The sequence below is a fragment of the Panthera uncia genome (genome assembly GCF_023721935.1).
Source record: "Panthera uncia isolate 11264 chromosome E2 unlocalized genomic scaffold, Puncia_PCG_1.0 HiC_scaffold_19, whole genome shotgun sequence".
Taxonomy (NCBI): Eukaryota; Metazoa; Chordata; class Mammalia; order Carnivora; family Felidae; genus Panthera; species Panthera uncia.
In genome coordinates this window covers 882,332-896,821 of record NW_026057588.1, presented here as the reverse complement: position 1 = coordinate 896,821, position 14,490 = coordinate 882,332, and the positions used below count along the sequence as shown (strand labels likewise).

Genomic DNA, 14,490 nt, shown 5'->3' with positions numbered 1-14,490 from the left:
TTGATGACCTCTTCCATCAATAACACAAAGTTCAGCCCTAAACTGAAATTCCCTCAAATCTTTACCCAAGAATGAATGCTTCTGGCTGTCTAGGATCTGCAGGACATAACAGAAGAAGCATTTTAAAAACTTAAAAAAATTTTTTAAATGTTTTTATTTATTTTTGAGACAGAGGGAGACAGACCGTGAGCGGGGGAGGGGCAGAGAGGGAGTCACAGAATCTGAAGCAGGCTCCAGGCTCTGAGCTGTCAGCACAGAGTGAGACGTAGGGCTTGAACTCACAGACTATGAGATCATGACCTGAGCTGAAGTCCAATGCTTAACCGACTGAGCCACCCAGAAGCACCTAGTTATTTTAAATGTTGTTTATTTTTGAGAGAGAAAAAAGAGAGAGAGAGAGAGAGCAGGGGAGGGGCAGAGAGCCAGGGACAGAGGATCTGAAGCAGGCTCTGTGCTGACAGCAGATAGCCTGATGTGGGGCTTGAACTCACTAACTGTGAGATCATGACCTGAGCTGAAGTCAGATGCTCAACCAACTGAGCCACTCAGGTGTCCCAAGTTACAGTTATTTTAAATACTTGATATGAAAAAATTAATTTAGAAAGAATAAGAAAATATAACAGGTATAATGAAGATTGGACACGAACTTGTTGAATCCATTCTTAAATATATGCACTTTTGTATTAGCCATAAAGGCTACTTCTAAATAAGTAAAAAAAAAAAAAAAAAATTAGTGTATTCATTTGGGTATTTTTCCAAGAGAGATACCTCAAATTTAAGGATTCATATTAAAAAAATGAAAAATGTGTTTCATGTAAATTTAAACAACTAATGTCTGGATACACATATCAAATAAAATAGAATTTAATGTTAAAGCAGTTTGCTATTATTTTTCATTAATTTACAATTTTCCAATGTTTTGGATGCAAAACAAACATAATTTGATCTTAAATGTATACTTGTGCATTTATAAGCACAACAATCATGAATACACATATGTATATACATTCAAATACAAATACACAGATGGAAATACACACAAGCATATCGTTTAGTGTGTAATATGTTGTACATATCTTTAAGTGTACCGTGAGTTTAAGATATGTTTCTCATTTCCTTGATAGAATATATATATATATATATATATATATATATATATATGGCAAAACAAATTCTTTGTTTCTGATATTTAAAACTTCAGTTCTTCCTATTAGCTTTATGATATAAATATAGTGGAAACCAGTATTAAAATAATTTGTAAAATTGTAGAAATGTCCATTTTCTTCCTTTCAATAGCCACAGGCCAAAAATTACACGTCAATAAAGTGGATTCATGGTTTACCCCTCCAAATGGCCATTCCCCCATCACTTCTTGAGTAATGGAAGACACTGCCCTAACCTTATTCTTTACCTCTGGGTCATGGGATTGCACCTTGGGAACGTATTTCTGCCAACATGCCCAAGTGGCATCTTCACATCATAGAAAGAAACTACCTTATGCAGATTCCCAAATCCATAAAATTTTATCCCAAGTGGAATGCATTTTTAATAAGCAACACTTTGCACAATATTTTTTAAAAATCTGCAAAATTATATCTCATTTGTCTGACTTCAGTTTAAATGGCTACTTCCCCATGAAAATGTTTTAAATATACTCCTCTCCTTTCATAACGTCTTATTTCAAATGACTAGGGTCTCTGTGAAGATGTAATGTAAAATTCATTACTTATCCCTCAATGGCTGTACTACCTGAAATTGAATTTACCCACCAATTTCACTTACTGCTCTTCATTTTTCAGTTTCTTGAATGACAATCTATATTGGTTCTCCTGTTTTAGGGAACTTTTCCTACAATCTTATTAGCACTCAATGTCTGGAAAATTTGTGTCAGGTTGAAAGCTGTATCCTTTTTGTTTTTTTAAAAGTCTTATTTATCTTGAGAGAGCACATGAGTGAGGGACAGGCAGAGAGAAAGAATCCCAAGTAGGTTCCCCATTGCCAGCACACAGCACAACACAGGGCTCGATCTCACAAACCATGAGATCATGATCTGAGCTGAAACCAAGAGTTGGATGCTTAACCAACTGAGTCATCCAGATGCCCTGAAAGTTGTATTCTTAATGACTTCTTTTTTTTTTTTTATTTATTTTTGGGACAGAGAGAGACAGACAGAGCATGAACGGGGGAGGGGCAGAGAGAGGGAGACACAGAATCGGAAACAGGCTCCAGGCTCTGAGCCATCAGCCCAGAGCCCGACGCGGGGCTCGAACTCACAGACCGCGAGATCGTGACCTGGCTGAAGTCGGACGCTTAACCGACTGCGCCACCCAGGCGCCCCAATGACTTCTTTATAATCTCCAAATTGTTTCTGGAATAATCGCTTTATAGAAGCTGAACTCCTCCACAGCAAACATTAATAAATTTCAATTACATAGGACCACCTGGGTTGCTCAGTCGTTTAAATGTCCGACTTCGGCTTAGGTCATGAACTCACAGTTCATGAGTTCAAGCCCCACATCAGGCTCTGTGCTGACAGCTCAGAGCCTGGAGCCTGCTTCGGATTCTGTGTCTCCCTCTCTCTCTCTGTTCTGCCCCCACTGGGGCTCTGTCTCTCTCTCTCTCAAAAATAAATAAAGATTAAAATTTCAAAAATAAATAAGTAAATAAATAAATAAATTTCAATTACATAAATATTAACATGATTATATTTCATTTACAGTTGCCATTCACATTATTTACTTAGGAGCAGAAGGTTGGTCATTCTTGTTTGCTACTCTTGTGACTATTTCATAGCTGTGTTTCTACACTGAAGGGGATTATGAATAAACAAACAACCTTTTGAATAAACATACAGTTTACATATTTGTGACAAGTTTAAGTGATTTGTGTTCCTTTATAAGGAAAGCAGAGGGTAGACACTCTGGGGTCATAACTCATGAGCATGCAGGGGCTGACCGTAGGGAAACATGCAGCGATTAGTGTAGAAGTGTTCCTCAGCCACAGGCTGGGGTTGTTAAACACTACCACACAAATGTGCAAGAATGACAGTGCCCACAAGGACACAGAGGTGCTCACCAGGACAAGGATGCTTTGGGTGGCTCTCGTCTCAGGGGAGGATCTGGTGGAGAGATTGTTCCTGAGAATGTATTGGACCTGCTGCTTGTGCCTGCTTGTGCAGGATGAAGGCCATGGAGCCACTGGCCCAGATTGTGAGCCCCAAACAGAAACCATCATGGGATAATCCTGATGCTACATGCAGTGACTGTACTATATAGCTACTACTTATGCAATAACAGTAGCCATAATCTCTTTTCCTTGTTATGTTTGTGTTGCTCTTTTTTCTGGTCATAAAGAAAAGAACCATAATATTTAGCATCATGTTCAGGACCCAGCAGAGGATGTTGGAGGTGCCCAGGTGCTTCAGAGCTTTCACTTTAAGCCCTGCCCACCTGGAGTCCACAGGACTGATCATGATCACCTGGAAAACAGTCAAGAGGCAGATGGTTCCAATGGCCACATTCCTGCCCACTTTGTGAACATAGAAAACAAGTTTGCATTCAAAATCGCTAAGGGAATGTTCCACGTCCAAACCTACCATGTTTGGGGGATTCCTTTGGAAAAAAATAACTAAGAGATTGGCCACAATCAGGTGCTTGAGAATCAGATCTGTGGACATTGCCCTGCATTCTCTCAAGTGAAGGAAGAGATAATGGCAAAGAAGAGAGAAATTCCCCAGAACCCCAACTATCGTCTGTAATAGAAAGATCAATCTCATTGCCAAATCCCTGTTGGCCTTTCTCCCAGTTCCCGGGGAGCAATAGTCATCTTCTGAGCCAGAGATTCCTGTGTGGGGACGTGAGGCATGATTACATGTGTCATGTCAGCTTGAATTCAATATTTTCTTCTTACTTTAGCTCCCACTTAGAAATAATTGTTTACAATTAACACATTTTAACAGGTTTTCATGTATTGACTGTTAATGTTAGGTACTTTCTACAGAGTATGATTAATACTAGAAAAGGTGTGTATGTACATCCTGGATTCTTCACAACTTCATGAGAGTGTCAGTATGAGCATTTTCATGGACAAAATAAGGAGCGCTGAGATGGAGAAAGGTTAGTGATTTGTCAAATTCAAAGTTTTTACGGGAATGGGGACATTTGAACCTGACTGGGCTGGTATAATGGCAGTGCCTTTAAGCACAATGCTGTTCTAACAAAGCTAGTTAGATGTATTCTTCAAAATACAGGTGTATATTTAGATGTTTTTGTACATATAATTTTATACTTGGCGTTTTTATATTTTTGTAACAAGTTTCCATTTATGTGTAAATTTTTATTATATAGGCTAAGACCTATTATGAATAAGGTTATAAATATCTTCATAAAATCTAGGTGCACTGATTGTAGTATAATTGTATACAGACCTGCTCCATGACAAGTTATATTGAAAGAATGCACTACTGGCTGTGGGGATTGGCCACAGAAACACTAATTTGCTTTTATATCAGCAATGAAATGACACCTATCACAAAAATCACTTAATGCTCTATTATGCTCTGAGCTATGGAACTTGAAACACCAATATGTGATAAAGTACTATAGAGTAGAAACTCAGTATCACTAATTTCAAGTTCCAAACCAATGTGTTTAGTAACATAGCTTAAGAAAACACATTGACGGGGCATTTGGGTGGCTCAGTTGGTTAAGCATCCGATTCTTGATTTTGGCTCAGGTCATGATCCCAGGGTTGTGAGATTGAGCCCCACATCAGGCTCTGTGCTGACAATGTGGATCCTGCTTGAGATTCTCTCTCTGCCTCCCTTCCTCTGCCCCTCCTCTACTTATACACTCTCTCTCTCAAATAAATTAATTTAAAAAAAGAAAACACATTGGAAATAAGGCAAGCTTTGTTAAACATGTTTACCTATGACACATATATAAAATGAAATCTCTAAGATGTGAAAACTTGTACATTTTATAAATTGAAATTTCAGAGCTTGTGATTGATATGATAATATTTTTAAAAATTTTTTAAATGTTTTTATTTTATTTTTGAGACAGAGAGAGACACAGCATGAGCAGGGGAGGGGCAGAGAGAGAGAGGGAGACACAGAATCCGAAGCAGACTTCAGGCTCTGAGCTGTCAGCACAGAACTCAACATGGGGCTCCAACTCACAGACCGTGAGATCATGACCTGAGCTGATGTTGGACGCTTAACCGACTGAGCCACCCAGGTGCCCTGATATGATAAAATTTTAAAAAGGAGAATTGCTCACAAGATAGTTTTGTGTCTAATGGCCATCTGAAATCCATTTCGTAATATTGTCATTTCTTTAAGTGCTCCTCCCCTAATTCAAAGATGGAAAAATGGTCTTACTAACATCAACAGATCATGGATGTTTTCAATAGGAAAAAATTAATGTCTCTACTAATCACGTCACACACCTTGAGTTAGAGAAACATTTCTCCTCCAGCCATTGTCATTCATATGCACTGCTTCTGCAAAGGATTTGATAATTCTGTAGATTTTTTCTAGTGTTTATTAACCATGGGGGTATTATAGGCACCTGTAGTAATCCTGACCCACACTAGTAAGGTAGCCTGACTGCAGATCTATTTTAGAACTACAGCCATGATTCACATTAAAAGTCACATTTCATAATCACTTGGATTAAACACCAACTGTCACTGTCAGGGTTATACTAAATCACATCAGGAACCATCAGGGATTGGTGAAAGTCTAGGACCCTGTCTCTCTTTACCAATTCAACTCAAGCATCAGAATTATTCCTCCTTCCTGTGTGGCTTTGGCACTGGACCAGGCTGAAACCCAGAAGCGTCATTTTGTTTCCCCAATATGATCACTTACCTAGACTCCTGATACCCCTCTTTGCTTGCAAACTCTGCCCCCTTAGACTGAAATAGAAATATTCACTGGAGTGTCTCTGGCTGCCAGGACAGGGGGGTTAACACGATGGTCACCACAGCTAGTATCATGTGAGAGAGAGGTTAAGCTGCCAGACCACTAGATACGGGCTTCCGGTTCTGTGATGTCACTTCCCTATGGAACTGCAATTTTCTCTTCACCTGTATCCACAGTGACAGTACAGGTTTGGGGGTGACAAACTTTTTTCCCCAATTATTAATTGCTGAAAACAACAGCAGGTTTCTAGTTATCATCTCCAAAGAGACCTTTGCAAGTATTTGGAGGGCTCTTTCTTCTCCTTGATCCCTGGAGGCAGACAGGGTCTCATAGGGAGGAAGGAGGAAATACTGAAGTCTGACACGTGTGGGACTAGCCATGAAATACGTGTGTCTTGTCACGACCAGCACGACAAACACCGAGATCAGGGTCCTAAGGGTAGGGGAATGTAAGAAAGAAAAGAGAAGCCAGTTTGGGAACAGGAGGGTCCCTGGGCTGATGGCCCAAGTGACGACTTTATTGTTGCGGTACACAATCTTTTATATCAAGATTCTTATGGGTCAGGCCATTCTAAGAATAAACAGGTTTCGCATGATCGCTGCCAACCAAAACATTTAGTTCCGTGTACATTGTGAACTTTCTAAACGGGTCACCGCAAGACCCTGTTGATAGATTGCTAGCGAAGCACATTTCCCATGTTTGTTCCTATTTGACCTGGGGTAGAAAGGGGTAACATTACTGCCAACACCCACAGACCACAGGCTTCAGGAATTAGATTTCTCAGCCTTGGCAAGGCTTTCGTATGCCTTTGTAAGTGGTGGAACGGGAAGGGGAACCACCGGGTTGGCTGAGTCAACAGGGAGCCGTTGCTCAACCCGGTCTTAGCCTGGCACCGGGGTCCGGCCTCCCACAGTGTCTCACTGAATTCTCTGTTCCCTTGAAAAGTTTTTCTTCCCCAAATAAATTATTTCTAGTCTTCGGGCCAGATATATTGCAAAATATAGTGTACCAATATTCACCATTTCTCCCACCCATGTAATATAGGAAATCTAAACAGAGTAATAACTGTAGAGGGGCACCTGGGAGGCTCAGTTGGTTAAGCGTCCCACCCTTGATCTCAGGGTCCTTAGTTCAAGCCCTGCATTGAGCTCCATGATGGGTGTGAAGCCTACTTATTTAAATAATAATAATAATAATAATAATAACAACAACCATAGAAACACACAAGTTAATGAGCCTGTCACCAATGAAAGCGTGCTTTTTTCAGACAGGATTAGATAATTAAAATTTGTTTAACATTTATTTATTTTTGAAAGACAGAGAGAGATAGAGCACTACTGGGGGAGGGGCAGAGAGAGAGACACACACAGAATCCGAAGCAGGCTCCAGGCTCCAAGGTGTCAGCACAGAGCCCGATGCAGGGCTTGAACTCATGAACCGTGATGAACCTGAGATGAAGCTGGATGCTTAACCAACTGAACCACCCAGGCGCCCCTGGGATCAGATAATTTAAAGAGATAATTTTACAATCCTTTAATTAGCATATAAGCAAATATTATTTCCTTAATCCAAGAGCATTGAATGGTTACGTTGGTCCTCAAGCTTTATTATCTTTTTAATTTTTTAAATATTTATTTATTTTTGAGAGACAGAAAGACAGAGCATGAATGGGAGTAGAACAGTGAGAGTAAGACACAGAATCTGAAGCAGGCTCCAGGCTCTGAGCTGTCAGCACAGAGCCAGACGCAGGGCTCAAATTCATGAACCGTGAGATCATGACCTGGGCTGAAGTCAGATGCAAAACTGAGCCACGCAGGCGCCCCTCAAACCTTATTTATTTATTTTATTTACTTATTTTTTTAACGTTTTATTTATTTATTTATTTATTTATTTATTTATTTATTTATTGAGAGACAGAGCATGAACGGGGGAGGGGAGAGAGAGAGGGAGACGCAGAATCCGAAGCAGGCTCCAGGCTTTGAGCTGTCAGCACAGAGCCCAAGGCGGGGCTCAGACCCACAAACCGCGAGATCATGACCTGAGCTGAACCGACTGAGCCACCCAGGCGCCTCTATTTTTTTTAATGTTTTTTGCTGAATGTTTAGTAATGAGCCTGATTGGTTTCATAATTGATTTTAAAAATATGAGTCCAAATTAATCCTTTTGTTTTTCCTTCAAACAAATCCACAATATGACCTAGTTCCTTTATCTAAAGCCCCTACTTTCCAAGTGTGGGATTAGAATCCTGATGGTGCTCAGTTTCTCGTCTACATGTGCTTTCCAGCCTTCCACACAGATGCAAACGCACACATGTGTTCACACACAGACAAATGCAGTCGCACGCGCTCACTTACTTGAACACATATACACTCACACTTTCTGTAACAAACTCTCACTCATCCCAAACTCACTATATATAAACACACACACTGTATATACACATATGCACAGTGTGTCATACACACTATGACACACACAAGCTCACACAGCTCACTCATATTCATAAAGTAACAGTCACACCATCAACACAGATATTCGTATCTCGGAAAGGTATTCACATGTGAAAGAATCATGATATGTTCCGACCTTCTGGAGGTACAGGAAGGGAGGCCGTGTTTTACTCTTTCCATCTCTGAACAACCTACAAAGATATTCAGAATGTGCAACATTAGAAATTGCTGTGAGCATTACTACTTCATGTCAAGGTGCATAGCAGGAAAGGTGAAATGTTGGGGGAGTGGCTGTGTGTGTGTGTGTGTGTGAGAGAGAGAGAGAGAGAGAGAGAGAGCGCACACAGATATTTTAATTTTTTTTAATGTTTATTCATTTTTGAGAGAGAGAAAGAGAGCATGAGCAGGGGAGGGGCAGAGAGAGACACACACACAGAATCCGAAGTAGGCTCCAGGCTCCAAGCTGTCAGCACAGAGCCCCAAGTGGGGTTCGAACTCATGAACCATGAGATCATGACCAGAGCTGAAGTCAGATGCTTAACTGACTGAGCCACCCAGGCGCCCCAAGAGTACATACAAGGTAAAATGAAGACGCAGGGAAAAGGCATACAGGTAGGGTGCAGACAGCATGGGGAGTGAAGAGAGGGAGAGCTCAGGGGTACCGGGAAATATCATCAAAAAAGTGAAATGTGATCACTGATTGCCCCATGAGCTGGCCCCCAGGCACTCAGAGGCTCCTCACCTGCTCCCCCGTCCTTGGAATGTGGGTTCCACTTGCCTTTCCCACTCCCAGAGGCTGCTCCAAGGACACAGCCTTGAGATGGTGACATGGTGTGGAGAACACCTACATGGTGTGCATGAGCCCAGTTAAGTCTTCTCTCTCTATCAACTTTAAGACTGGACAGGCAGGTATAGGGATCTGCTCACTGTGCCACTGCCCAAGACAAGCCTCCTATGTAAGTTCCCTTTACTTATTAAACTGCCACCTACCAATGTGGAGTGGCCTGCCTCTTTCTTCCTCTCTCCCTGACCTCCATGTATAGAGGCCAGTTTCTGAGAACATCTGGGAAGCTGCAGAGAAGGGTACAAACCAACCATAGGGAGAGAGAGGAAAGAGGGGTAAAAGGAACAAGTGGGTTCAAGTAACTGAGAAGCTAAACAGAGGGATTTACTGGTACAAGGGGTCTAGAGTGAAAGGAAGTTAAGGGTACTAGAGAACTTGTGGACTTGGTGGATGGATGATGGAGAAGGTCATGGGGATGAAGGGGCCACTAAGGATGGAATAATAATGGCGGAAGGTGGTTAAAGTGCAGGAGTAGGTAAAAGGTACGTTATAGTTATTGTCTGTGAGAAGTCAAATAATATGACAAATGAAGGGTATATCCATTGGGGCCTTCAGTTCATAGGAGTAGTTGATGAAAGTAGAGATGCAGGGTGGAGGGAGAGATGGAACTTGAGGGTTGGGAGTGGGTACAGAGAGGCAAAATGGGAGCAGAGTGCTGCTGGAAGCTGGGAAGGATGGTGGGAATCTTGAGCTAAAGGGACCAGGAGAAGTGGGTAGGGATTGTAGGGTAGGCACAATGCATGGAAGTCATGGGGAAGATGAGGCAATCCAATGGTTAAGGGCTGAGGAGGCCTAGGGCCACAGGGGACATGGGAAATGGCCTGAGATCATTGGAACAGGAGGGTAAATTTAGGGACAGGAAGAAGGAGGGAATGGAGGCTGGTGCATTCAAGGGGGATGGAAAGTAAAGAGCATTTGTGTGTGGTCGTTGAAACATGGGGATAGAACTTTTGAAGATTTTGAGGTTATAAAGTTCACAAGATGGAGATAGGGGTTAGTTGTAAACAATCTAGGAGTGTTGGAATGGTGGGGGTGTCTATGGTAGTTTTAGGGGAGGGCTGCAGTTCATGAGGGTGGAGGTCACTGAGGAAGAGCTAGGTGCAAAATGCAGGCTGTTGTAATGAAAGTCACAAGGGCAATTTGGAAGTCAACAGTTCAGTGCCATTCATTATTTCCCTCGTAGAGGACTGAGTCACAACTTAATCATAAATAGATTCTAATTTCAGCTCATTAGGCCAAAAAAGTGCCTATATAAAATACCCCTAAAATACTTTTTAAGTATTTTTATTTTTAGGCAATCTTTACACCCAGTGTGGGGCTCAAACTCACAACCCCGAGATCAAGAGTTGCATGCTCTACTGATAGAGCCAGCCAGGTGCCCCCCACCCCCAAACCACCAAAATACTTTAAATTGAACATAGAGTAGATGTCTGCATGTGGGACTTGGGGTGCACAATGGCCCAGCCATCTTGTTCTTCTTTCAGAATAACAAGTATATAGGATGTGAGCTAGGTGGCAGGAGGGGCTGTTAACTGGTACTGGGTGTTCAGTGAAAGAAAGAGGTGCCTGGATATCCTCCACCCAACTTGGCCTAGGTCTTGAGGTTTTGTGCTGAAATAGGGCATAATGAAAACCTCTTTAATGTTTCCAAAGTATAATACATATCTTATTCACAAAGTCAGACATAGACAGATCTTAAATAAATTATTTCTCTCCAGTTTTATTGAGGTCTCACAAACCAAAATGTTTATATTTTAAGTGGGCAACATAATGTTTTGGTAGATGTATACACTGTGAAGTGATTAATGAAATAAAATTAATTAACAAATCAATCACCACACACAGTTACCTTTTGTGTGTGTGTGTGTGTGTGTGTGTGTGTGTGTGTAGGGAGAACACTAAAGATCTACTCTCTTAGCAAAGTTTAAATATATATTTAAATATATTGAGTTTAACTCTTTTTTTTATTTTTATTTTTTTAAATTTTTTTTAAAAAAATTTTTTAACGTTTATTTATTTTTGAGACAGAGAGAGATAGAGCATGAACAGGGGAGGGTCAGAGAGAGAGGGAGCCACAGAATCTGAAGCAGGCTCCAGGCTCTGAGCTGTCAGCACAGAGCCCGACACGGGGCTCGAACCCACGGACTGTGAGATCGTGACCTGAGCTGAAGTCGAACGCTTAGCCGACTGAGCCACCCAGGCGCCCCGAGTTTAACTCTTTAGGGTTCCACAAATAAGGGATATCATGCAGTGCTTCTCTTTGTGTATCTGCCTTATTTTACTGAGCATAATGTTCTACAGGTTCATCCATGTTGTTTCTGGATTTAACATCAAAAGGAACAAAAGCAAAAATAAATACTTTTACTTCAAAGTAAAAAGCTCCTGCACAGCAGAGGAAACACCATCAACAAAATGAAAAGGCGACCTACTGAATGGAAGAAAATATTTGCAAACTGTATATCTGATAAGAGATTAGTATCAAAAAAATATAAGGAACACATATAACTCAATAGCAAAAAACAACAACTACTACCACAAACACCAACAAGAACAACAAAAAGAAACAAGCAATCTGATTTAAAAAGGGACAGAGGATCTGAATAGATATTTTTCCAAAGAAGACATACAGATGGGCAACAGGTACACGAAAAGTGCTCAGGATTATAAATCATCAGGAAAATGCAAATTAAAACCACAATGAGATATCACCTCCCACCCATTAGAATGGCTATTAGTAAAAAGATGAGAAATAACAAGTGTTGATGAGGATGCACAGAAAAGGAAACCCTCGTGCACTGTTGGTGGGAATGTAAACTGGTGCAGCCACTATGGAAAATGGTATGGTGGTTCCTCAAAAAATTAAAACTGAAGCTACCATATCCTGCACTTCCACCTCTGGGTATTTATCCAAAGGAAACAAAAATACTAACTCAAGAAGATATATGCACTCCTGTGTTCACTGCAGCATTATTTACACTAGCAAAGACATGTAAACAACCTAAGGGTCCATCAATGAATGAATGGATAAAGAAGATGTAGTATATTTGTGAATATTATTTGGCCTTAAAAAAGAAAGAAACCTTGCCATTTGTGACAAAATGGATGGACTTTGAGGGAATTATGCTAAGTGAAATAAGTCAGACAAAGACAAACACCATATAATCTCATTTATATCTGGAATCTAAAACAAACATACTAACAAACAAAACCTGAACTCATAAATCCAGAGAATAGATCAGTGATTGCCAGAGACAAGGGTGAAATGGGAGAAGGTGGTTGAAAGGTACAGACTTCCATCTATAAAATAAATAAGTCCCAAAGATATCATATAGAGCATATAAACAAAAACAAATTGAGTGAAAGTTAATCTACTAGTGTTGGATTGCCATCATATTGTCCAGGTAGAGACAGATGTATTAAATAACTACATTCTGACTAGTTTTTTAAAATGTTTATTATTTTTGAGAGAGAGAGAGAGAGAGCGAGCGAGCGAGCGAGCACAAGTTGGGGAGGGGCAGAGAGAGAGAAAATGACAGAAGTTCTAAAGCAGACTCTATGCTGAAAGCATAGAGCCTGATTCTGACTAGTTTTTTAAAGTACACTATAATTTCTAGGTTAAAAACTAAGAAATACTGAATGTATGACTTCCAAGATAAGAGAGGTACAATGTAGAATTATTTAAAATTAATGCAGAAGAAGTTAGAACTGGCAAACTAAGAATGGACTATAGGCATAATGAAGAACATAGTATAAATTGATAAATGCAATCTGAAATATATTTAATATGATACTGAACATAAGAGACTAATCTCATTCAAGTCAAACACATTTTACTATATACAGCTGAGTATTTTTCAAGAGATAAAGTTAAATATAAGGATTAAAATAGAAAAAAGAAAAACATATTCTATATAATTTTCCCAGTAATTACACATACTCCAAAAAAGGGGGGACAAAATATAGAGTTATTTTAAAAAATGGATACAGGGGCACCTGGGTGGCTCAGTTGGTTGAGCATCTGACTCTAGTTTTTGGCTTAGGTCATTATCTCAGTTGTGGGATGGAGCCCCACCTCCAGCTCCACACCAAGCTTGGAGCCTGCTTAAGATTCTCTGTCTTCCTCTCCCTCCACCCCTCTCCCTCACTCACGCGCTCACTCTCTCTCTCTAAAATAATGTTTAAAACATGATACAGAATAAGTTAATGGAGAAAGGATAAGAAAATAGAACAGGTGTAATGAGCATATAAAAAGCTGATAAATCCAATTCTGGATATATGCACTCTTATACTAACCATAAAAGGCTAATTACAACTAATAAAGTCAAACATTTTCTTACTATATTCAATTGGTTTCATTTTCCAGAGATATAGGTAAGACATAAGGATTAAAATAGAAAAATTAAAAATGTATTCTATATAACTTCTACCAATTAAACCACTAGGATGGAGAGATCAGATAATATACAATTTACAGTTAAAACATATTATTATAATGAGTATTATATTTATTCCTCAATTTAGTTTTCCAATATTACTGACAGAAAAAATGACTTATATGAGCATATATGTACATATATACACATATACAAACTCATACACATATATATACACAAATATAAACATAGATATGTTATATCTATCCATCTACATACTGCTTGTGGTTCTAATGTATGGTAAATATTTCTGTGTTTCACATGAGCTAAAAAAGTATGCATTTCTCTATTTTTTGTGGCAAAGAGGTCAATATATATCCATTAGATCAAACTAATTCTTCTGTTTTTCAAATTATGAATCATTAATATTTACATCAACTTTATAAGTACAGAGACAGCTACATTAAAATATTTCCTAAAGTTAAGGAAATATCCATTTTCATCTTTTGACAACCTCACTCAAAAACCCCAAATAAACAAAATGGATCCATGACTTATTCTTCCAATGGCTACTCCCCCACTACTCAAGTTCAATGAAAGTCCCCTAAATAAAGTTATTTCCTTACCCAAGAAAGTGCACCATGGAGACTGTTTCTTGCCAACATGCCTTCATGGCATCTTTGCATAATAGATCAAGATCAAACCTCCACAGACCCCCAAATCTATGCATTTTTATCTCAGACAACATGTGTTTTTTTTGTTTGTTTGTTTTGTTTTTTTAAAATTTTTTTTCAACGTTTTTTATTTATTTTTGGGACAGAGAGAGACAGAGCATGAACGGGGGAGGGGCAGAGAGAGGGAGACACAGAATCGGAAACAGGCTCCAGGCTCCGAGCC

The 14,490-nt window shown here is 39.7% G+C and overlaps 1 protein-coding gene across 1 annotated transcript in view; it reads right to left on the bottom strand.

Moving 5' to 3' along the window:
- Window positions 1-2,853: 2,853 nt before the first annotated feature.
- LOC125916074 (vomeronasal type-1 receptor 4-like) overlaps window positions 2,854-14,490 on the bottom strand; it is a 12,471-nt gene continuing 834 nt past the window's right edge. The window contains 2 exon segments of the mRNA XM_049622245.1: window positions 2,854-3,168; window positions 3,170-3,843. Coding sequence (XP_049478202.1) covers window positions 2,875-3,168; window positions 3,170-3,843 — 968 coding nt within the window. The 3' untranslated portion in view covers window positions 2,854-2,874.